Here is a 25,336-nt window from a genome sequence, read left to right as displayed (position 1 = left end):
AATTACATGGAAGTCAACACCCCTTAGAGTAAACTGGCTGACAAGGATGGATGCTAGTGGAAAGTTCTGAGACACAGACTTTCTCAGATGGTCCCATCATCACTGGTCAACCTGGCTAACCATGGAGATGACCAACAGGGAATGTATCCTTCCAGTGGCTTCCAGTGGCTTCCCTCTTTTCCATTTCACTGTCCCAGTCTCTGCCTCTGCTTCTCAGGCATTCTTGCTGTATTTCCCAAACTAAACTAACTATATTTATGCCACAATCTCCAATTGTGACTTAGAAAAGAATATATTAAACCCAGGTTCATGTTAATTTTAAGCTGATTAAAGTATAGCTGGGAAAGTCAGTATTGCCACAAACTGTGTCCTCAATCAACATATTCTTGATTCATTCCTTGGAAGGGAAAAATGGTGGTTGTAGGAAAGGCCCTCCTCACCCAAAGGATGTATGGTTTCAGTTTTGCCAATAATTAGTTACGTGACCAAAGCTACCCTATTTAACCAATGGAAACTCAGTACCTGATTTCTCAAAATAAAGGAGATGAATTAGATGGCATCATTTCTAAGATTCCTTCCAGCTCTGTGATTGTATGTGAAATAAAGCATCTGGGTGACAGTGTGTAGAGTTACTTTCCCCTTCATTAACTTGAGGGATTGTTTTGGCTAAAAATATGGCAATACTTTAATGCAGCTTTAGACAGGCAAGTGAATCAGTCCCCTGAAGGTCTAGATTAGAGAATGAATAGCTATTCAGAACCTCAAAAAATAATACTGCTGGCAGAAAGAGAACAAGCCAGCTTCTATGAGAGTCAGCAAACATTAGCAGGGGCTGCAGCATTAAGATAAGAACAGAGTAATGAGAAACCGACTCGCCACCAACTTCCCTGTCTGCATCCCAGCGGTCACTCATCCCTAACAAGGTTTACTTGATAAATGGACTCCATGGGCTGAGTTTTTTTTTCTCCCTTTAAGAGGTGGTTGAAAACTTGGTTTGGGAAAATGCTTCTACTTTGAAAAAAACCCACAAACACAAAATCCACCAGTGTCAGGGACAAGAAATAAAAACATTAAAGAATGCTTTCCAAAATCCCAGATCAAGGAGGATCAGTCCAGAAAAAAAGAAAGTCATGATAGTTAATGGAACATGAAAGCCACAAAACATGCAAAAGAAATATATCTATAAAGCAAGTGAGAGAGTTGATGTCATCCCTTGTAAGATATTTGAGATAAGTATTATCTCCATTCTACACATGGAGAAAATAGGCTCAGAAGGGAAGTAATTTAATGACATACAGCTAGTTAACAGTAGAGCTGGGATTCTTATCTTTTTAAGGATGTATGTTTATGTTAATTTAAATTTATATTTATCAAAATACTACATGGACATACTAACAAACCTAACAACAGCACTAAAAAGACATATAATGAAGTGTAGCTATTTTCCACCTTTCTGCCTTTTGTTCTTTGCATTTCCCAATGCTCTCATGTTGTGTTTCTAATTGTGATTATTTCTCTTAAGTGGTGTGTACTCATATTTGCTAAGCAGCCACTCACTCTACCACTTCTCTAGGATTATTTTTAAGGCATTCTATTATCGCCTCTTGTAGGATAATACATAGACAGACCTGGTTGAAGTAGATAAAGCCTGTAAAGCAGAAATGAAATACAAGAATATATGGGGGCAGATTATGGATGACTTTGAAAATCAAACCAAATTTAAAGCTTTCTTAGGAGGCAATGAAGGAAATAAGTGATGGAAATAAGAGATGCAAGCCTACAATGACAGGAGCTTGAAGTGAAGCATTTCTGAGTATTTCCTATATACAGCTAATTGTAATGCAGGTCAAGATAATATAGAAGTCAGTCATGAGATACAAGAAGAGAGAAGAAAGTGGGTTCAAATCGCAGGGAAGGATGACAGAGAAAAACAATGAATGGAATGTTGGGGAGGCAAAGATAAAATGTGACAATGAAAAGTCTGCAAACCTTTTTACCTGTCAAATGAAGATAGAAAAGTATCAAATCATTTGTGATCATTGACAGTACAATTTTGATAGATTGTGCAGATGCACTGTGCTCTTTGAGTGTCACAAATATAGAAGTAATGTACACTATTTATTTAAAAATAGTAAAATAAAAGCAAGTTGAGAAACAAAAATCTGCTTTGGATCAAGTGAGATAATTGAAAATTTGGTCTTTAAGGTAAGAGAAGATGAAGCGTATCACTGGAAGAAGACGGTTCCAGGCTGTCAAAAGAGGAGTTATTTGATTGAGTCAGTCCTCACAGGGAATGAGAAAGATGTGATTTTCTGCCCAGAGAAAGGCCTGAGCTGTGGAAAAAGGGAAGACAGCTCTTCTAAGAAAGAAAAAAGAAGAGAAACCAAGAACTTGACTGTCTGGTCAGCCTTCCATCAATTAATATGTTTATAATCATGGTCATCAACATCATTATCATCAATGTTCTTATAGATTGGTTCAGAAATAGGAGCCTAAAATAGCAGTGATAGGCAGTTTTCAAAATAAAATTATAAAATTATCACCCTTTGATTTCTGACTCAAGAGTTCCACATAAGGCTCATTAAAAAAAATAGAAATCTTGCCATGGTAACCATGGATCTTTTGGCTTATACATACTAACTTAATGAACTTCATTTAGTTAGAGAAGAAGCATTAAAAATATAGCCCTTTTTACACATTGATATCAATGATAAAAGAACAGGCAGCCCACAACATGGACCTAAAAATTAACTATAAGCTGAAACTTCAGATATCCATTTGTCAAATAGATCAAATGCCAATACCTACTCAAAGTACAGAGTGAGGTCTGTTGCTAATATTGACTGCTTCAAAAGCTGCATAAGGTCACTGTATTCCTTGGAGGACAAATTAGCAAAGATGTTATGACCCTGTAATGAGAAAGTAAAAAGTCACCAAACACATCATTAAGTCTCTGGGTTTTGTTTACATGTTTTTCCTATATTAAAAAAATATCTGGGAACATAATAAAATCATTTTTAAAGCTTAATAAAAAATTAAAATACAAACATTCCCTGGCAAGTACTGCAAGGCCAGGAAGTGAATCATTTTTGAGGAGGTCCACGGAGGCATCCTTGATCACATGTTCAGCGTGGGAGGGAAAACCTTTAGAAACATTTGAATTTTTCATTTTAGGGATATGTTTGTGTCAATAACTCCACTTCACTACTAATTTCCTAGGGAAGTACATGAAAGAGATGCAGGCAAAACATTTGGGAACTATTTGACCCTACCATGAATATTCCACTACTAAAGAGTTAGCTGGCATTCTAGAAATGCTTGCTGTGACAATAAGATACGTAAAAAGGCCAATAGACCAATGGTTCTTAGTGATTATAAGGAGTTTTTGTGCTCTCTGTCTCTGTCTCTGTCTCCGTCTCTGTCTTTCTCTCTGTCTCTCTCTCTGTCTCTCTTCTGTCTCTCTCTGTCTCTCTCTGTCTCTGTCTCTCTCTCTCTCTCTCTCTCTCTATATATATATATATATATTTTTTTTTTTGTCAGTCGTAGGGCCTGAGCTCTGGGCCTGGGCACTGTCCCTCAGCTCTTCAGCTCAAGGCTAGCACTCTACCACTTGAGTCACAGCGCCTTTCTGGACTTTTCTGCTTAGGTGGTGCTGAGGAATCAAACCCAGGGCCTCATGCATGCAAGGCAAGCACTCTACTGCTGAGCCACCTTCCCAGCCCTGTCTAGAGATATTTTTTGATGGTCACAACATGTTGTGATCTGCTGACATTTAAAGAGAGAAGCCATGTATGCCCAGGAGTCCTACAATGCCCATGAAACTCTGTACAACAAAGATCTACTTGGCCTAACATGACAGGACTGCTGAAGGAAAGAAAGCCTGCATATACTACTAAAATGCACTTTTAGGAAGGCCTTGCTGGATTAAACTCAGTATAAGCAAATGATTACTGAACAGCTTTTGGACTCTAGACGTAACGTTTATCTAAGAAAAGTTGCAATTACAGCTTTATCACCATACTTTGGAAAAGCTTTCTTGCTTTCATCAAAGTTTGTTAAAGCAACACTCTAGTCAAGTGAAAATTCCTTTGTAATGTGACCAAAATGCTACTTAATTTATTAGTAAAACCAAGACTCATCATGCTTTGTGTTTTTAACTGGGGAACTTTTCAGGTTTTCTTAGCATGAAATATGAACTCATAAGCTTGTGCTCTGGGAACTGGACCAATTTTAACCAGAACTGAGAGCCAGAAGATGGTAGAGAAAGGGCAAATGACTGAGAATAAACTATTCTCCAATGAAAGGTAAATTAATCCTTTCAGGGACCAAGACTATCAATTAGTAAATTACTTCTTACTAGGCATCAGATGATAATCTGCTCCCTTGAGTTAATTTATCTTATTGGGTGAACCCCCTACTCCTTAAAGACTAGAGTATATTGGTTCTACCTGGGACCAAATCCAATATTAATAATAATTTTCAAATGAACTCTTCTAGACCCTTTATTCACCCAGTAAGAGAAAGACAAATAACTAAGGGAGTGCTGTGCCATAATTCTGCCTAGATTTTTTTCTGCCTGGGTGAGCATCAATCCATGGATCAGCCATAAGCAGATATTCCAGAGCCTGGGAAAAGTGTCTGAAGGGTATAGAAAAATAATCACCTGATCTAACCATATACCCAGTATCACCTATTGAAAGAAATATAGCATTGAGGCTTAAGTTAAAAGCATTTTGACAAAGGAAAAACTAATGTGAACTTGAGAATTCTGATTATTTTACAAAGATGTGAAGTGTGTGTGTGTGTGTGTGTGTGTGTGTGTGTGTGTGTGTGTGTGTGTGTGTTGGTTCTGGGGCTTAAATTTAGGGTCTTAAACTCTCATTCAGCTTACTTGCTCCTGACTGGTGCTCTACCAATTGCACCATACGTCCAGTGTAATAGTTTGCTGGTTAATTGGAGATGGAATCTCATGGACTTTTTTTTTTTTGTCCTGGCTGTCTTTGACCCGGTATTCTTCAGATCTCAGCTTCATGAGTAGCTGGGATTACAGGTGTGCAAAGGTGCGCATTTTGCTACCTTGACAAGACATAAAGCAACTAAAACCATTTCCAGACAACACAATAACAAAACTCAAAGCTCATGAGGTCTGCTTTACTTTTTTTTTTTTTGTCAGTCGTGGGGCCTGAACTCTGGGCCCTGGGCCTGGGCGATGTCCCTCAACTAGCGCTCTACTACTTGAGCCGCAGCGCCACTTCCAGCTTTTTCTGTTTATGTGGTGCTGAGGATTCGAACACAGGGCCTCATGCACACAAGGCAAGCACTCTACCACTAAGCCACCTTCCCAACCCCAGCTTTACTTTTGAAAAGGATTAATTTACATCAGGGCATAATTTATATTAAAATTGGCTTTGTACAGTTTCTCAAGGTTTAGTCACTGAAGTAGAGCCGAGATGCCTGGAAATTCTGCTTTTTATCTTTTGTTCAGTGATATGGTATGTGTAGAGTTGATGAAAAGGAAAAAGAGAATGTGGAGGGAGAAAGGTCTGCAGTGACCTCCCTCTAGCCATCTACCTTCTCTGCATCTATGAGTCATTTGAAAGGGGGATGGGAGATAACACCTGCCTTTCTGCCTTTCTGATGGACAGGTCAGCAGGGATCAGGGAGAAATGCCCACAGAGTGTTGAATGTGACAGATGAACAGTGCCTGGTTCCATTATTACTGTTAGTGTTCCTCAGAAGAACCCCGTGTGAAGGGCAGCCAATATGTTATATTTATATGAACACAAATTCTGTGGGAGCCAAGGTTGTTTTCTCCAGGAGACTTGGCATCCTGTTTAAAATCCCTGGCTTTCTGGGGTCAGAGTGGAAAGTCTTCTCATTTTCCTTTACAGAGGAAACAGGATGAACAAAAATGCCTCCCATGGCTCCCTCCCTCTTCCTCAGCGTTCTGCTACAACATGGCATTCATAGGAAAATTACACAGTCACAGATGTGAGGATGCCAGCCAGTTCCTGAGCACCTATCCCTGGTGCTTCATTCCCAGTGGAGAATACATCACCCTGGCATGGGCACATGTGCCCTGCTCCAGTTGCATTCAGGAGAGCAGTGACTCTCCTTTATGGGGTCGAAGGTTTTTGTGATAGTGCACAAGACAAGCTTTTGCAAGATAGGCTGGAGGAAAAAAAAAACCCTCCATATTTAATGATGCTATTCCAGCGAAGCAGGACCTTAATGATGATAATAATAATAATTAATGGCACAGCTAGAGAACTGACAAATAATGGGGAACAGATGATCCCTTCTTGCCCTCACAAAAATGAGTCTGTACGCCTGCAGAAAATTAAACAGATCTTTCCCTGGCAAGTTAAAACTCAGATGCCTCAGCCAGAGTCAGCTCATGGTTTCTGTTTTTCTCTGTGGAAAGCACAATGTATAAAAATTCCAACTACTTCTAACTCCTGCCTTGCCACAGGAAGCAAAATAAGGCATATGGCATTAGCCCTGGGCCTTAGGTTTAGTTGCAATTCCCACTTTTAAACTGATCTTACCAGCAATTTTAATTTCCTTTATCTTTTATAGATTTCTTGATTATGCTATTAAAGTACTACTTTGCTTGCCCGGTTTTTGCTTATAATGTGTGTGTGTGTGTGTGTGTGTGTGTGTGTGTGTGTGTGTGTGTGTGTGTGTGTGTGTGTGTGCGTGCGTGCACTGTTGTTGGGGCTTGAACTTGGGGCCTGGGTGCTGTCATTGAGCTCTTTTGCTTAAGGCTGGTGCTCTACTTCTGTGTATTTTGAATGTTTAATTGGAATCTCATGAACTTTCCTGTCTGGGCTAGCTTCCAACTTCAATTCTCAGATCTTATCTTCCTGCTAGGATTGCAGGTGTGAGCTACTAGCACCTAGCTCTACCTCTACCATCTTTTAACTGGCTTTTGCTTTTACAAAATGGGATTGTTAGGCTACTCAGTACTTGGATCAACTCATTCCCTTCGTGGGCTTCTACATCCAGTAAGGAAGGCAAGATGGTTTGTAGTTAGGCAGCTATACCTGTTACTTATAAGTGACTATGTAAAGCTTAAGAGTGAAACTAAAAGCATCAGCTCAGGAAGAACCTGAACAAGATCCTTGATCAGGCAAGTCAAAAAATCAAGTGAGTCACCAAAGTCCAAAAGATTGACTTAAACACTGGTTCCCCATGACTCTGTGGAGACTATGAGGAAAGAGAGGTAAGAATCCTAAGTCTGCTCTTCTGTTACTGGGAGAAGTGGAGCAAGTCATACCTCACTTTGAAGGATCATCACAGCATGGTTGAAATGGTGATGTTCTAAGGTAGCCGAGGTCCCATAGAGCTGGGCCAGCGCAGAGCCACTCCTGGAAGAGGACAGAAGGTGAGGTGACCATCGCCCACACCTGTTCTTTGGATTAAGCTGCTTTTCCTGCTTTTGGAGACCACCACACCAAGTACATTCTCAGGTGACTGCTTGTCTAGTTCATTCATCTCATAAGCAAATATTCCAGAAACTTTCTATATGTAAAGCTGGATGCTGTATGATTAATAAGACACAGTCACTGCCCTTCATAAAACTAGCAAGAGAGACATGATCAGAAGAAAGGATAATGCATGCAACAATACCACCAATACAAATGTATTATAGAATAGCATTTTGGGTCCAACTTAGGTGCTGTGAGGAGACACAACATCAAGCTCTGGGAACAGTGTAGGCCTCAGGAGATTTTGAGTGCCCCCAGCAGCTCTCCTACATCAAATGTGCTTGATTGTCCATAGGAAAAGACCTTGGGAATGTTCTACAGTGTCAACAAGTGAAGCTGACAACCTTCTGTGGTCTCTGTTATCTCCAAGATACCAATGTGAGTTTCTTAGATTTGGATTCACCCTAGCCATTCCTCTGTTGGTAGTTCTGGACACTAACTTGGCCTATTTAAGCCTCAGTTTCTTAACCTCTAATATTATGATCCTATCGTCTACTCATTTGTTGTTCATGAGACCACAATAAAATATTTGAAAGTGCTTGTCACAGTGCCTGACATGGAGTAGAATATAGTCTATTTTAATTACAAATAAGTTATATATATATGCATTTATATACATGCATGTTGATATTTCCATTTTAAATCAATAAAGTTTTAATACTTGAAGGGATTATTTTGAGTTATATGTAAATTTCACTTTTATAGAACAACCTACCCAACAATAACATCAGTAAAATGATCAAAATATTCATTTTTACAATTGTCTTTTTGGAATAGTAGTTGAGCATCTTAGGAGTCAAGAAGCAGCACACTGAGGAGAAGTATATTAAAAAGAAAAGTGAGTGTAAAAAAATTATCTTCAGGTATGTCCTTCTTTGGACAGACACCAAACCTCAGAGCGTAAATCAAAATGTCCTCCACAACTTCCCTATATGCATACGTGTATATTCTTTGAGAAAAAGACTTAATGGCAGTTGGTGCAGGTATGGCTTTGAAAAGGAAACTTTGAAGAGGAAAACTATGAAAGGTAATTAGGAAATTGAGAATTGTGGGGAGTTGGTGAAGAATGGGATTAGGCTGTCATGGCAGATTAATGTGCCCCAGTATTTCACTTCTGGGACCTGGCCGAAAGCGACAAGATGGGTTTTTTTCCCCCCAAGAAATGAGTATAAGAGATTATGCTAGAAATGAATAGAAGAAGTCTCCTAGGAGAATATACTACAAAGCTGCTCGGTACTGATATTTAATCATCAGGGGCAGCTGTAATAGAGAGGGGGATGAGAGGGGAATGCTGTCCCTGGAGAAAACAGGGGAGAGGTGTGGACAGCAATTTCAGAGTGCCGTGGTACTGCTGCCTTCTCTACCCATTGATCATTCATTGCACGCACTCTAATACTTAAAAATTAGGAATAAAATATGAAAATGCAAAGGTTCACTTATCAGAAAGGCTAAGAGTATAAATCAAATTGTGCTCTAACTAAAGTCATACTTTTTTATTATAGAGGCATTTTGCATTTTATATAGCAATTTGTCCCTTGCTAAATGTCTCCTGTTTTTTAATAGCCTTATATATGAAAAAAGGTAGCATATGCTTTGCTACATAATAATTGGAGCATTTAAATTCCATTTCCAAATCCCTGGAAAGGCTGTGAAGAGTTCAAGAGAAGAGAATTAGACTCTGATCACTTTAAGAGAAGAGACTGTTGACTGTATTTTCTTATTTCTCCCACCATACTTAACACAAGGATGGGACGTAGAAATCACTGGGAATAAAAAAGGATAACACATACAGCTTTCTTCCTAGGGATGATTTAAACTCTAGTAAACCTGATGGATAAATATTATTCTGATCAATAAAAAGTTCCTACATCAGGGTATAAAAAAGTCTCTTTCAACATATACTGTCAAAGGTAATCTTAAGTGAGATTTGGTGGTCAGAAGTGGCTCCCTTAGGTTGGGCTGGTGGACAGAGCTGATAGCAAGTTAGGAATCTCGAAGTATATCCTACAATCTTGAAACAGGTGGATTTGATCATATGACATGCCAAGAAAAAAGAATTCTAGTATTTGTGACTTAATATTTAATTTGCATGAATATCATTCATTTTGGAATCACAGTTTCCAGTTTTGTAAAATTAAAGCATTTTGAAATATGACAAGGTTTAGTTCAGTTCTATAATTTTTATGACTCTATGCTTTGAGTTTCTGAATGTCAAAATATATCTTAGTTTTGTAGAGCTCATGTATCTGGCAAGATGGCCAGTAAGCTATAAGCTCAAAGGCCCAAAATAGAAGTCATAGTGTCATGGAAGAAAACAATGCAGTGGTTTAGGAATGGCTTTCAGAATAGTCTTGGGTCCAAGTCTGCTCTGCAGCATTCTGAGTAGATGAATTGGGGCACGTAACTTACCTTCCTGAGGCTTCTGTAATAATGGAGAGCAAAGTATCTACAAACATATTGGGAAGGGCTTGAGACATAGTAAACAACAAATAAATTATAATTCTCATTGTTTATGGACTTCTAGTTGCATAAAACCAAAAATAAAGTACAAGATTAACAAAAAAAATTTGTTTAAATGATTCCAGGTACTCTGAGGAAACTCAAGTGTCTTAAGTTTGACTGAGTCTCCTAAGCAATAGGAACAGTAATGGAAAAAGCCAGGGACTGTTTTTTTTTGTCTCTCTTTTAGTTGAACAGCCTTTCTTTGTGGCTTCTCCCTGAAAATCAACTTCCTTCTTTTCTCCTTTCTGCAGAATTATCTTATTATTCCTTCCAACCCCTTGGGATATTCTGTTTATAGCTGTCTCCAAAATGGCAGCCCACCTCACAAGTCTATGTAGACCTGTAGTTTAGATCCCTATTCAGGATCATGGTAACAAGCTTCAAAATTCTAGGGGGATAACATCCAATTGGATTAACTTTGATTGGGTATATACTCTTGATTCAAACCACTGAGAGCTCAGCCAGCAGTGTGTTGCAATAGGCTTTCTTGCTGAGGAGAGGTCATGGATATCAGAGCACAATTTTTGTGAATTTCAAAGAACGCTCAAGGCTCTTACTCTCGGTTTACAGGCAGAATTTAACACATTTATCTCTTCTTTATTTATAAGTGGTAGAAGGGTAGGGGGCTGAAAAGAGGGCACAAAAAGGAGATATACTAATACTAGATTTCTGGTGGGGCCATTCGCTGGGATACCATTGGCCTGGGAGAGAGAAAAATCCTTTAAAAAATAGTGAAGGGCTGGGAAGTTTGCTCAGTGGTAGAGTGCTTGTCTTGCATGCATGAGTCCCTGGGTTCAATTCCTCAGCACCACATAAGCAGAAAAAGCTGAAAGTGGTGCTGTGGCTCAAGTAGTGAGCACTAGCCTTGAGCTGAAGAGCTAAGGGACAGTGCCCAGGCCTAGAGTTCAGGTCCCATGACCAACAAAAAAGAAAAAAAAAATAGTGAAACACATAAGAACTTAAAACAAGCAACTATTAAATCCTTTAATGAAAGGGTGGGTAGTTTACTTTGGTGAGTTCTAGGTGTTTGCTACATATAGTAGAAAACCTGTGTTTATCAAAGCTATGCTTTATCATAGTCTATGAAAGAGCGTATACTTTTCTTAAAGCAATAAACTATTAAAAGTTATATTTGAATAAGATAAAATCCTACAATTCATCATTTATCAAAAATTAATCATATGCTTATTGAAAAGGCAGTACCAGGGCATTATATGGGCATAAAAATTATCAAAGAGAGATCCTCAGGGATTTAAACCCCAAATTGATACTTTTGGAGTACTTCTGATGACCAAAGGAAAAGGATGGCATTGAAGGTAAAAGAAATAGCGTATTGGGTATCAAAGAGATGTCAGTTAGCAGGACCCCCGTTGATAACTTTCAGATGTCTTATGTCTGGAAAATGGATGCTTGGGTGGAGTAGGCTGGAGGCTGAGTGGGTGCTGGGCCAGAGAAACAATGCTTGATAAGAAATGTACTCATTACCTTGCTCATGTAACTCTAACCCCTCTGCACAGTATTTTCACAATAAAAAACTTATTAAAAATAAAACAAAAAATCAAACAAACAACAACAACAACAAAAGAATCCCCTTAGAGGGATAAGCTAAGGAGTGTGATCATTATCCTAAAAGTCACAGAAGGCTAATGGGTGGCTTTTAAGATGAGGAATGACCTGATCACTTCTGTGCATCAGAATATCCTAGCGTTCAAAGCCACTGGGAGGAAAGTCAGGATGTTTTTCACAATAATCTAAGATAGCTGCAAAAGAAGCAGCAGTTTCTGCAAGAGGGCAAAGGAGGGAGACACTTTAAGGAGTTCCAAGAAGGAAGTCTGAGTGACTTATGACTTGTAGATTTCTGGTAGGGCTATTCATTGAGAGTAAGAGAGAGAGAAGACCATGCATAGTGGGAAGATTGAGAGTGAGCTGACTGGAACTTCAAGTAGGAGGTACCTCTCAAACAGCTGAAAGGAATGCCTGGAGATAAGCTGTGGGTGATGGTTCGGTTATGGACTTGAGATCCACCAGCAGATGGACAGAGGCCCACACAAAGGCTGATGGTACATGAAAACAAAAGAGAAATGAGAGGAAGCATCCACCAGTGAAAGCCAGGCAGGAGGAGATGCCTTGGAGCACACAGGGAAGAATAATATAATGATAGATGAAAATCCTTTGTGTGTGAGATAAAGAGTTTCAGGAAGGAGACAGTAATGGTCAAGAAAGGGCAGCTTTGGGCAAAGGGGAATCACTGGTTTCTCTGGTGAGATGAAACTGGAAGCCCTCGGACAGGAGTACAATTGGAGGCAAGGAAGACAATGGAGACAGATGTCTTTCCAATAAGTCTGAGAAGGAAAGAATAGAGCAGTAGCTACAGAGGGAAGTGGTGATTAAAGTGGTTTTTTTTTAAATGGGGACAAGGGACAATTGTTCATATTAATAGGATGCAGGAGAAAATGGCTGAGAGATATGAGGAAGGAAGAAGGAGGTGGAGGGTTCCAGATAAGAGAGAAGAAAGGGATCCTAAGATAGGAGGCAAAGATGGGGATGGATAGAAAAGTTTGTAGAGGTCAGGGGAGGAAATGCGGGAATTCTCTTCCATGGCCTCTGTTTTCTCTGTGAAGCAAGAGGCCAGGTGGTCTGCTGAGTGGTGTCGGGAGAGGAGGCAGATCAGGAAGTGGCTTGGGAAGAGGATGCTTGCCGTATAACACTACTAATAAAGAGGGGGACAGAGCTGGCAAGGGACACAGGGAGATTGGTAGGGAACAGCACACCCAGCCAAGTTTGGAGAGTATATATCTGAACTGTCTCAAACTCTCACAACTTTCACATTTTCTCCTAAATGTTCTAAGTCTAGGCAGAATAGACGCTAGAGCTGAGGTTTACAGAAGGGATGTCATAGAAATCAAAGAGTCAAGAAATTGTAGAAGAGAAGGTAGAAGTCGTGGGCCACAGATTGCAGGGGGATAAAGACCTCAAAATTAATTTGCTCTTGGTAGATCAGGAACAAATGCAAGAGCCCAGGACTCCAAGCCTCATTGGGAGGTTTAGGGAACAAAAGGAATGATAAGGAGATTGTTAGTGTTTCACTTAACATAGGTTGGTGACCTGGAGGTTCTGATTTCAGTCGTATGAAGGTTAATCTCACTTCTCTATAGAAGCTTCCCCTAGCTCCTCTTCACCCCAAATTGTTTCTCTTAGTCCTCTGATCTCCTGTATCATTCTATTTGCAGATAAATAGTACAAAGAACATATAAAGCCCCTAGCTCAGATTTCTATCACCTCTTAAGTTCTGTAGCCTTGGCCATTGTATAGACCACCACTATACAGTAGCTATCCTGACCAGTAGTTTGCTTAGGGACAGGTTATTCTATCCTTGCACATTATGTGCAGGGCAAATAGTTACCTACACATGTCTGTATTTATGCAGTGCCTTTGTCTTCATGTAAATAGGCATGAGAAGAACAAAGTCTATTCTATTGTATGTGGCTTTACTTTGTTACAGTTTATATAATAACCACCATCAAAGAAATCCTTGGAGCAATTTTGTTGGAAATAAAGGAATATTTTGCTTCATAAAATTTCCTAAGACCCTTTTCATTTAATAGTCTCAGAACTAGACTTGGGAGTAGCAGGTCTATGTACTTTGTCACACCATGTAGGCAAATATTCTGAGAGGGAAAATGTAGGCCCCTTAAAACTGGAGCTTCTTAACTGACTGAGGTCAACAGAGACAGACCAAATCAACAAGCATGACATGAAGGGCAAATTTGCAATTAAAAGAAGAATGGGGAATTATAAAGATGGATGGGCCCCATGACGTGCACGCCCAAGTCTGCATGGCCTTGGCCTCAAATGCCAAAAATTAATGCTTTACTCTTTAGCAATCGTCACCTTTGGCTCTGAGCAGAAAGGCAAATGCATTAAAATAACAACAAACAGAAGACTTACTTAGCTTGGAAGGCATTGTTGGTTCCCCTGTGGTCAAGGTCATGACATAGGCATCCCACAATCACGGCTAAAATTTCCACCTCAGTCAGGATCTCTTGAAACCCAGCCGTCTGGGAAGAAGGAGAAAATGGCAACAGTCACTACTGGGAGCAGGGAGGATGGATAAGGTTAGCAGGCTGTGTTGTTTTCATACCCACATCATTTGAGGAAATGATTAACTGCCACCTTCTTAGATGACAGTAAGTTGAGTGGTCAGTTGCACAGCCTATGGTCCCCACAGTGATAAATTAGTTTGCTGTCACAATGGCCCATGCTACCACACAAGCATGATGTTCCTCTTTGGAGAATGGACTTTACTATCTAGATAACAGAGATAGCTTGGTAAAGGCCCAAAGCAAAGTATGCTTTGCTGTTGTACATTTTGATGGCGAGCTTCTGGTTTGATGGTAGGGTGATAAAAAGGCAAATTTCAAACTGACACTGTCCCTACCAGATGCCACTCAAATGAGTGGTGTTAAAAGGAACAACTTGGAAATATGCAAACTGGTTCATGATCTCATTCTAGACGTTATCTTGCAACACATTAATTCATGTTACATTGTGAGCTGATTAAATTCATACAGGTAGTAAGGTGGAAACTAGAGTTTAGCAGAGCGTTAGGCAACCCAGATTGAGGAGTGAGGGAAGTACACATTGTTAATTTTTTTCCCTAACTGGTAGTTTTGTTTGTGAAATACATAGCTTTGATGTAATTTCTTCTAGAAACACTTTGATATAATTATGGGACCAAGAGAAGCAATGATTCTTGGTTCCTGCTGATCCTTTCATTAGTTTAAAAGAGGAAGTGCACCTCTGGGAAAGCTAGTCTATGAATTTTCTTGATCCAAGGCTTTTATCTTCCCCCTCTCCTTTTACTGTGAAAGTCTCCCCTTTCATTACTTATTAAAATCTTTATCAGAGGACAGGAGAAGGGGAATGAAGACTTAACTTCTTTTACTTTAGTGTGTTTCTCCTCCCAAATCTATGATCCTTGGATAGTTTATCCATAAGACACTTCTAGTAGAGCAATGAAAATGTTGTTTCATAATTAGTTATGTTACCATTGCAGAAACAATTGAGTAGTGGAGTACTGTGTTGATAATTTTTTTTTTTTTAAAAACGGAGTAACCTGCTCTGGCAGATGTTGAAATTCATCTAACTTCATTTATGTAGCAAATGAAAATGTTAACAAATTATCTGGAGTGTGAAATGGTCCATACTAAAGTTTGTATGTGCCCTTAATATAAAATTTGGTATTAATTGCTGCATTTTCTGTTTTGCTTATTTTACTTAAAGTATTTTTAAAAAATCCCATCATATTTAGAGACTTAGAGTCAAATACCAGTAATGCTTCATCCTTTCCCTTTTCTGATTCCCTAAAGACAGCCACTTAAAAAATATATGTAGTTAGTTAGGTTTCTACCACATTTCTTTATAGTATGGGCAAGTTTTAGCACTAGGTTATTCACCAGATACTTGGTCTTTACTGTGTACCTTGACCTTTGAGCTTTCAAGTTGAACAATTCTTTTAACAGTACTATGTGGTTAAGTGCTACAATTACCCCCTTTTAGATTAGGAAACTGAAGTCCCAGAGAAACTATGTTCTGTGTCCCATACCTAATACCTAGGAAAGGATACTCCCAGTGTGCCTCCTTGAGAATCTATTATAAAAAAATGATGATGTCCAGTGGCAGGTAAAGGCAAAACCCCCCAAACCTGTTCTCATACTCTCAGTATAATCCATACTCACACTTGCTTGATAATCACTCTCTAAATATTACTCACTGATGAACTAATTAGCATACAGTGATTGTTTCCTACCTAGGTTATGTAAAGATTTGCATTTCCTGGTGTTAGAATTTCTTTGAAACATCTAATACTTTTACATCACTTCGTTAAAGGAGTGCTAAACAATTGTGAGAATCAAGTGTCACACGTTTTATTTGACCCTTTGTGTCCTGGTGATGCAACTTTCCCTCACTATTAGTTAGCGATTTGCTCTTTCCTCTCCTTGCTTGATATCGTGTCCTGCAGCCCAAGTCTTTCTCTTTCCTTGATTTTTCCCTTGCTTTGCAAGAACATTAACAAAGATATTAACTTTTTATTAATTTTTAACCCTGAGTGAGCTCATTGTTTTTGGAGCTTTATGTGACTGAAGAAAATCTTTATTCTTTCTTATATTCAATTGCTAGTTTATCTGCCGCTGCATCCTACTTTTGTGGTGTCACCCGTGCCTTGGCAAGGTGCTCTTTTCATGTGTGCTCAGCCTTGAGCCCTGAGGCACTTGATAGAGACCTTGTTCTTCTTTACTAAGTTAGGAGCCAATCTTCCCTCTATTTTCTGCCTTCATAGGTTATGGGTCCAAGAAAGGGAAGGGGGGAGTTTATATCCATTTCTGTTTTTCCTGTTATTTGGTGGTTTTTTGAAGGGAACAGGAGGTATAAGTATCATCTTAAAATTGTAAATTAGCTTTGTGGGAGGGGGGCGTTTGGTCTTGCTAATGCAAAGTAAATCTTGAAAGTCTATCAAGCAAGCAATAATTATTATATAAAAGTAAATGTTTTGAACAGTGGAATTCTACTGAAATACAGAGGATTTTTTTTCCTGTGAAAATACTATCAACTAGGATGAATGAGAACAGTGGGAATAGAGATAATGTTAAGATATAGTAATTTGACTAGAAATTTATGAATACGTTAAAATCAAATTTCTTCTAAGAGATTCAAGATCAATATAACAAATCATGTAAAGCCATAAGTTAGCACCCATGATATAATAGGGTGAATCATATTTTGCTGAAGTTTTCTATAGTTACCTTTTGTTCTCTTGAAATCTAGCAACTGGCTCTAAAATTATTTCTATCATGGCTACTTTGGAGAATTTGGTGAAAACTATGGACTTTCTAGAAAATTTCCTATAATTTTGTAGCATTCAAAGACCATAGAGCCTAGCCCATCTCTGAATCCTCAGAAGAATCCCCGAAATACATACACACAGTTGCACAAAATGTATTTACCTCTCCAGACTGTGATACCTGAGTTACTGAAGCAGCACCTATCTCTTGACTGTGATTTAAAGCTGCCTCGTAAATGGTTTCTGAGACTCATCAGGCCTGAAAAGTGTCCACCTGCCACTAAGTGTCCATTTGCCCCTCCCCCGCTCTCATCCATCTTTCTTCTGGCCCTGTCCAAGCAGACCTAAATTTATCCACACTGAGCAGAAAAAGTCAGCTGCCTGCTGCTGATAATATACCTTCAAAAGGAAACAGAGAGGTAGGAGAAAGTGTATTTCAATGCATTTGCCCTACTCCTGACTCGAATTCTTATTTTATTTTTAAATAAAATATGACTTTTTTTGCTCTTCACCCAATAATTATAAATTTATTGATCTTTATGGTAATATATCTTTTCTCCTATATTTCCTCAGAGTATGTATCAAAAATTGAAGCAATGACTATGATTTCCCTAAGTAAAGAGGAAGTCAAGGCATGTAGACCTCGTTCCCAAGACTCCCTCTTCAGAGAAACCTTGTGATTGTTCTAGGCCATCATATTCTGAATGACCTCTAGACAGTTTTAACTGGGAGGTCTTGTAAACTGTGGTCAGAGAGAGACAGAGAGAGAAAGCATTCACACCAGAAGCATCTAACTTCTGGTTTAATTTCTGGGACACAGAATGTTGTGGGTTGACTGTCTAGAGCTTTCGTTTGATACATGATCAAAATCAAATTTACTATGGCTTAGAAGTACTCTTTGATGATTTTGTGCTAAATATGATCACTTCTTCAAATAAATGCCTCAAATTGCAATGCTGATGGCTGGTTTTATGGTGGAAACAGCAGTGCTGAAGGTGAAATTGATACTACTCTACAACACAACCTCCCTCGTTGTTTAAATAATTGTATTTCATTTTTAACAAATGTCTTTTGATTATCTTTAAGTAGCTGTACAAAGGTGTTAACATTCAACTGTCATTTTATCAGTATAATGCATTTTGACTGATATCTTATCTTTCATCTTTCTCTCCCATCCCTCCCAACCCAATCCCTCACTTCCATTTACTTTGTTTCATAGGATGTTCATTAAGTATTATGACCAAATTCTCTCCCAACTTCTTCCTCTTCTTTTAAGATCCCATCTTTGCTAGCTATAGAAAGTGCATGAGAAAAGGACAGGAGAGGAGAGTAGGAATCAAGAATAATCCTTTCTGGGTGGAAAACCCCACAGGACAAACTACACCATCACTGATCAATGGTTGGACTCCCTTGTGTTTAGAGTGATGTTTGCCTGAGGACATTTAAAGCTGCTGAACTGAAAAGGAGGCACTTCAGTCTCCTATTGAGGTCCAAAGGCCAGAAACTTCAGAGGATCACCATCTAGCACCAACCTATTGCATATCTCTTTTACTAGAGCATGAAGCATAATACCAATCATTTGTGCTTTGTTTAATTTTCTGTGGGAATGGGATCTTTTTTATTTAATTTGCTTCTATTTCTTCTCAAGATGAATGTAACCAAATAGTGATTTGAAATTAATTAAAGTCTATAGTGATCCTTTCTTTACCAAGCTCACAGGTGGGAAAACATTATATCTTCGTCTAAATGACTTTCTTTTACAACTCGAAGCTTCTGAAAGCACTTACTATCAAATTCTACAACCTGGCATGTTTGGAGTATATATGATTGCTAGTCTCAAATTATCTTGCAAATGTTTATCTATGTAATTCTCAGAAAGGTGAGTCAACAAGACTCAGTAGTCTGTCTGGTACAATTATGTGTTGAGTATTTGTCTCATGCACAAATGAGATACTGACTTTATACAATTATATTTAGTTATTTTAGCCCCATCCAATAATTAATTTCTAACCTACTTGTTTCCAGACTCAAAAACCTTTATTGTAGAAAGGTAAAAATATACAAATATATAGATGACTATATAGTGAACGTCATGTTATCCTTTGCCTAACGTGGCTAGGAATCCATGTATTGCCAGTCATTGTATCGTTCCTTTATTTGCAGTGTCTTGTTCACGTATCTGTTTGTTTTGTTTGCTAGAATATTTCAAAGAAGACATCTAGCATCTATCAAAATTCCTTATTCTCAAAAAGTTTTGATGTGGTCAAATAAAAAAATCAATTCATATATCTCTGCTCTCATATTTTGATAAATGTGGAAAAAATAAACAAAAGGTAAGAAGAAAGTCTCAGTCTAAATGTGTCAGTTTAAAATAAAATCTTCAAAAAAAGATGAGAAAATTGAGATTTCTCTTTTAGTTTAGACAATATAATAAACATAGCCTTATGTAGTTCACATGTACATCTAAAAAGAAGCAAGGGAAGAGTATTAGATTCTTAAGACCCTAAAATATGTATGTTTATTATTTTTTAGAGGATAAGAGCAGCATGTTTTTTTCATATGTAGAAATGGCAAATTATTAGTGAATGTAATATAATATAACATATGGTTTGTGAGCATAGAAAATGAAGCAGATCTCTTGGTGAACGTTAATTGTGTAGAAAGAGATCTCTCAGAGGTCCATGAGAGGCCAGCTTGATGAATTTCAATAATCTGAGACCTCTTTAAAACTTACCCCAGGTTTTACTGGCCAAGATTAAGCATGAATCAAGATTAAGCATGAGACCCAGTAAAAATGTAAACTCTTTAAAGCTCCCCTGCTTGCCACTGGTAGGTGCCAGGTTTCAGTCCCAAGAAAGTACCACCAGGAAGTCCTAAAACCATGGAAAATGGAGGCTGTGATAAATAGTTCTGGCTCTGCGGCTGGGTCTCTCTGAACTGGGGGATTCAGCTGGCATCATAAAACATAAAGGGACAGATTAAGCAGTTTACCAACACTATAAAAATCTCAAGAATAAATTCACTTTAATCGAAAAGCCCTGTATTCTAACTAAGGCATTTTTAGTCCTAAAACCACATACTTTTCCTTAAAAGGCTATCTTCATGAGCAAGAGCTTATAGTTTCCCTGTAATGCCAGACACAGTTATGTTCATGCACTTTTACAATTTACATGTCCTAAGGAAAATACCCAGCTTGAGCTGATGGTGCGGGAGAATTTATTTTCACTAGAGAGGGAATGACCCATAACTCATGAATGGCAGCGCTTAAAGTGAGTTATGGAGGTTACTCTCCTGTGAGAGGAAATGGATTGGATTATCCTTCTGCCCAATTGTATGTTTTGGTTCTTAGCACACCAGGTTCTTAATTATGTACATTTTTCCTTTTTCTTTCATAAAATAAACGTGGATAAAGGGCAGTGCCATCTAGAAGCATGAGGTGCCTAATTGGGGCTCTGAAATATAGCAGAGAGTAAAAACAGAAGCCTTCTTACATGATTAAAAGGTAGGAGCCCTAAATGCAATTTAAACATAGTATTCAAGTTGATTAGCTCTGTAGTTAATTTATGATGCCCCCTGCTGCTATTATGCAAAACATTAAAAATCATTCCTTTCCTAAATTAAATATTTGCCGTTTTAAGTTATACCTAAATGAAGATTAAGTAACTGTTTTTTTTTTCTAATTTCTTTGTATTATTATGATAAGGCTGTTATTTAAAGTAAATATAACTAGTCACTACTTCCATTGGTAAGGAAATGATATGTAAATATTACATTTGATAGTTATTTTATACAAATGATTATTGTTTATTTTATTGTTATAGAACAAAACGTATAGATCTCTTTGTGCCTCTCAACAGAACAATCAGCAAAGGAATTTGATTTTGTTTGAGATTAAGATTCTGGTTATTCAGTGAAAATGTTTTCTTTACAAATTCAGTTGGCATTGTCCGAAAAGAAATGTACTACTGTTTATCTGACCTACATAACTGTAACCCTTCTGTATGTTACTTTAATAATAACAATGTAAAATATTTTAAATAAATACATAAAATTCAGTTCATCTGTCCTTGATGGGAAAGAAAAGAGTTTCAGTTGTGCTTTTGTGAGCTTCCAGGAGAATATTTCTACCTTGAAACTCAAGGTCTTTCTGGCAACCACAGAGAGCACGAAGCATCTCAGCCCCAGGCTTGGGAGCCGGATGGAATTTGCTCTAAACATCCCGTCTGCTCTCTAGTTTGAATTCTCAATAAAACAGCTTAGCTTATCTCTGAAAATCACCTTGTTGACAACACAAATATGGACCTACACTTGCCACCTTCACACTTAAGATTTAAGAAGCCTCCACTAAACGTCCAGGGGTGTCAGTGTGTGCACTATTATTATTAGTGGTTATTATTAGTGTTTAACTGCAATTCCCCACCAGTACCATGCTGCCAGCACTACCATAAATTTTAATGCGATCACGTGCTTTTCTCTATTCATATCCACTGAATTCTGCAAGATCATAATATTCTCTATGAACCCTGGCTGAACCTTAGTGTGATATGAAGAAAGAACAAGATTTCTAGCACTGTTAGTTGTTCGTCATTTTGTAGTTTTTTTTTTTAAACTGGACACTGAGAGACATGGTTCCTTGAATAATATTACCTTAAAGCAAATTCACGCATTCAATTAATCTTTATCGAGCCTCTACAGGATGCGGGGCATGGCCCGAAGTGCTAATGAGTACATTTATGGGATAGTAAAGAATACTGACTCTTGAGAAAACCTTTCTCTCCCACTGCCTTGGAAAATCTGTCAGAGCTCATATATCATTTATAAAACCAAAAAGTATCTCTGCAGCCCTGGAACCACTATTTTCCTTTTACTTTAAGAATACAAATTATAAAGAAAAAAAGAACCCAGCCTTTCCCTGTAATCTTTCCTCTATTTTTCATGTGTGTTTGATAGAATTTTTTTCTAAAGGATTCCATAAAAGAAGATAATTTGTATACCTACCAATGATCTGCAGGCTTTTAATCTTTATTTTACTACAAACAGTAAGTGATTCTATCTGCTAAATTTATGGGAAGAATTCAAAATTTGGCAAATTTGAACTAAGTAGCTCTTTAAAAGCAAAGGATAGCACTGATGTTTTTATTATATAAATCTGAAAAATCAGGCCAAATGCATGGAACTAATTATTTAAATTATCAACGGTTCCCAGTAAACTAAATTTCCATTAAAGTCTTCATTTCCCTGTCCTACAGAAGGTAGTTATTTTTTAGTTTAACTTCTAATGAGATAAAATGGCTTGGTATCTTAGACATGAGTCTCAATACCTTTGTAAACTAATTCTGAATCAATAAGCTTATTTTCTCTGTGTGAAATATCTTATGGTTAAAGGTTATTATATATTTAAAATTTGCTTATCCTATCTTTCATGGCATAAAATTTGCTTAGCAGTCACATGTAACTATGCACTTCCAATTCCCAGAACAATGAACATAAGAAAATATAGTCACAGATTTGAGGTCACACAGAGAACATTGCATTTTATTTTTATGGTTAGGGCACGATCAGTCAGGAGGCAGTCATAAAACAGACCCATCCCAATAGAAGGGGCATTTTTTGGACACAGTTTGTTGGTGTGTCTTCAAAGAAGAACATTTATTTCATAGTGGGGTGTGTGCCTCAGTGTCTCCCTGACAAGATTTTTTTTTTTTTAAAGAAAATCCCATTCTAGCAACTGGCTGGGAAACTTTGCCTTGGAGTGCCATCTAGAGGAATATTTTGTTCATATGCACCATTCTTTTTTGCTTTGTGACCCAGACTGAATCCTGTAGTGTACATATATTTTTCCAGGTTAATTTTGGTTCTAATTCACTGTATCGAAACAGAATATGAGAACCCTTTAGTAAAAATAGAATAACTGAGATCAAAACCCAAGTAATCGCCAGGCAACAATGGCTAATGTCTATAATCCAAGTTATTCAGAAAGCTTAAATCTAAAGATCATGATTCCAGGCCATTCTGGTCAGGAAAGTCTATGAGACTCTTATCTCCAATTAACTACCAATAAGTTGGAAGTAGAGCTGTGGCTATAATGGTAGAGCACTAGCCTTGGGTGAAAAAGCTAAGGGCCCAGGCCCAGAGTTCAAGCCCTAGGACCAGCAAGCAAAACAATAACAACAACAACAACAACAACAACAACACATACACACACACACACACACACACACACACACACACACACACACACACCTTACAAGTAGTTGTTGTCAGGATTGTTTGAAGCTTTAGTGCTAATCCATGGAAACAGCCAATTGGCCACAAACTGAGGTCATACTTCAGAAATTAGAATCAATATTTTTAGATCAATAAATGAATTAAATTTATTTTTGTCTATCCTGATCAAGTAAGTTTAGTTATCTCCATAGTTATTTCTTCATTAAGAACTTTGGTTAACCAGATTGCCTGTGTCCAACCCATAAAAAATTCTTTATGTTAGGAATAAACAAAACTTGAGACTTTGAAACTATTGTAATTATAGTTAAGTCCAGTGAAATGTAGTGAGAAGAAAATAACTTTTCCAGCTATAGCTATACAACGCAATGTAAGAAAGAACAAATAATACTTACTAACATTTTTTTCCAAAGACAGTTTATCTGAGTATGTGGAGGCGGGGAGGGGGTCTTGGAACTGGAGTTCGCACTCAACCTCATACTCGACTTAACTTTTATACTCCCTTGAGCCTTACTTTTACTTCTGGCTTTTTGCTGGTTAATTGGAGATAAGAATCTAACAGACTTTTCTGCATGGGCTGGCCTAACATTGCAATCCTCACATCTTAGCCTCCAGAGTAGTTATAATGACAGGCATGAGCTACCAGGATGTAGTGTTTTTATTTGTTTGTAAAGGTAACAGAGGGGTCACAGTTACATAAGATAGTGAGTACATTTTTTGAAATGTTACCCCCTCCCTCATTTTCTCCCACTTCCCCCACCCCAACTCCCTCCTCTGCAAGTAGTAAAGTTCATTTTCAACATAGTGTCTAGTGGGTATTGCTTTTGCAGTGACCATTTCTGTGATTCCTCTTCCCTTCCCCAAATCAGATAAACGTGTATACAAGACAAAGGGTACCAAAATCAGAAACAGCAATCACAGAGAATAAACCAGAGGGGAGAAGATGAAAGAAAAAAAAAAGAAATAACTACAAATAATACATTAAGAGAGAGAGAGAGAGAGAGGAAAAAACCTCTTTTTTCCATATCATGAAGTTCATTTCAATTAGCATCATTTTATATGGTCATATGTACATAGCTATTAGACTATTATGATCCTCTTCTAGGACTATACTAGGTATACACTAATTATTACAAATGAGGGAAACATGCAGTCTATGTTTCTTTGTGTCTGGCTCATTCCACTTTATATGATTTTCCCCAAGTTTTTCCATTTCCTTGTGAATGGGGTGGTGCCATTCTTTCTGATGGAAACATAGAATTCCATTGTATATTTATACCACGTTTTTTTGATCCATTTATCTATTAAGGGGCATCTGGGTTGGTTCCATATCTTAGCTATGGTAGATGCTGCTGCAATGAACATAGTTGTGCTGGTAGCTTTAGTGTGGCCTTGTTCATGATCATTTGAGTAAATGCCCAAGAGTGGAATTGGTGGATCATAGAGGAGCTCTATGTCTAGTCTTTTAAGGAACTGCCATACTGCTTTTCAGAGTGGTTGAACAAGTTTACATTCCCACCAACAGTGTAGTAGTGTTCCCTTTTGGCTACATCCTCACCAGCATTTGTTATTATTTGTTTTCTTGTTAATGGCCATTTTAACTGGGGTGAGGTAAAATCTCAATGTGGTTTTGATTTGCATTTCTTTTATGGCCAGAGTTGTTAAACATTTTTCTTCCTGTATCTATTGGCCATTCTTTCCAGAGACGACTCTTTTTAATTCTTAAGCCCACATATTAATGGGGAGGTTGTTTCTTTGAGGATTTGTTTTTTGGGGGTTTGATTTTTTGAGCTCTAAATATATTTTAGATATGAGCCCTTTGTCTGTTGTACAGCTAGTTGAAATCTTCTTCCAATATGTGGGCTTTCTATTTATCTTGCTAACTATGTCCTTTGCCATGCAGTCAAACCCTTTCTAACAATGACACTCAAATTTACTGAGCAGACACAAAAATAACAACATCCTTGTAGTATTCTGATGGTTTAAATACTCCCCTGTGCTGGCACAAGTTCAAAGTTCTGTTTTCTTCAGTTTCTTGTAAAGCGTCTATACCATAAGAATATTCAAAGATGAAAAAAAAAATGAGTGCTTGTTTTCTTTTGTTCCAAAGGGTTAACCATGAACCCACCACACTTGCTAGATCCCTGCACCTCAGGTATTAGAGACTCATTATAAAACTATGTCTCTGCCCTTGACAACTCTGCCTCACAGAACTATGGCCTTTCCTCCTTCTGTTGTTTAATAAGGCTTTCACTTTCTTATTTTGCCAACTCCACAA

The 25,336-nt window shown here is 37.9% G+C and overlaps 1 protein-coding gene across 1 annotated transcript in view; it reads right to left on the bottom strand.

Annotated features, from left to right (window-relative positions):
- Positions 1–25,336, bottom strand: part of Pde11a (phosphodiesterase 11A) — a 338,087-nt gene that overhangs the window by 54,763 nt on the left and 257,988 nt on the right. The window contains exons 13-15 of the mRNA XM_042688315.1: positions 13,941–14,050; positions 7,280–7,370; positions 2,809–2,909 (exon numbers count right to left, since the gene is read on the bottom strand). Of these exons, the coding sequence (XP_042544249.1) occupies positions 2,809–2,909; positions 7,280–7,370; positions 13,941–14,050 (302 nt within the window). The remainder of the gene's footprint in view (positions 1–2,808; positions 2,910–7,279; positions 7,371–13,940; positions 14,051–25,336) is intronic.

Source organism: Dipodomys spectabilis, unplaced genomic scaffold (assembly GCF_019054845.1).
Source record: "Dipodomys spectabilis isolate Male_0828 unplaced genomic scaffold, ASM1905484v1 ptg000115l, whole genome shotgun sequence".
Classification (NCBI taxonomy): Eukaryota; Metazoa; Chordata; class Mammalia; order Rodentia; family Heteromyidae; genus Dipodomys; species Dipodomys spectabilis.
This window is presented reverse-complemented; position numbering and strand designations above follow the sequence as displayed.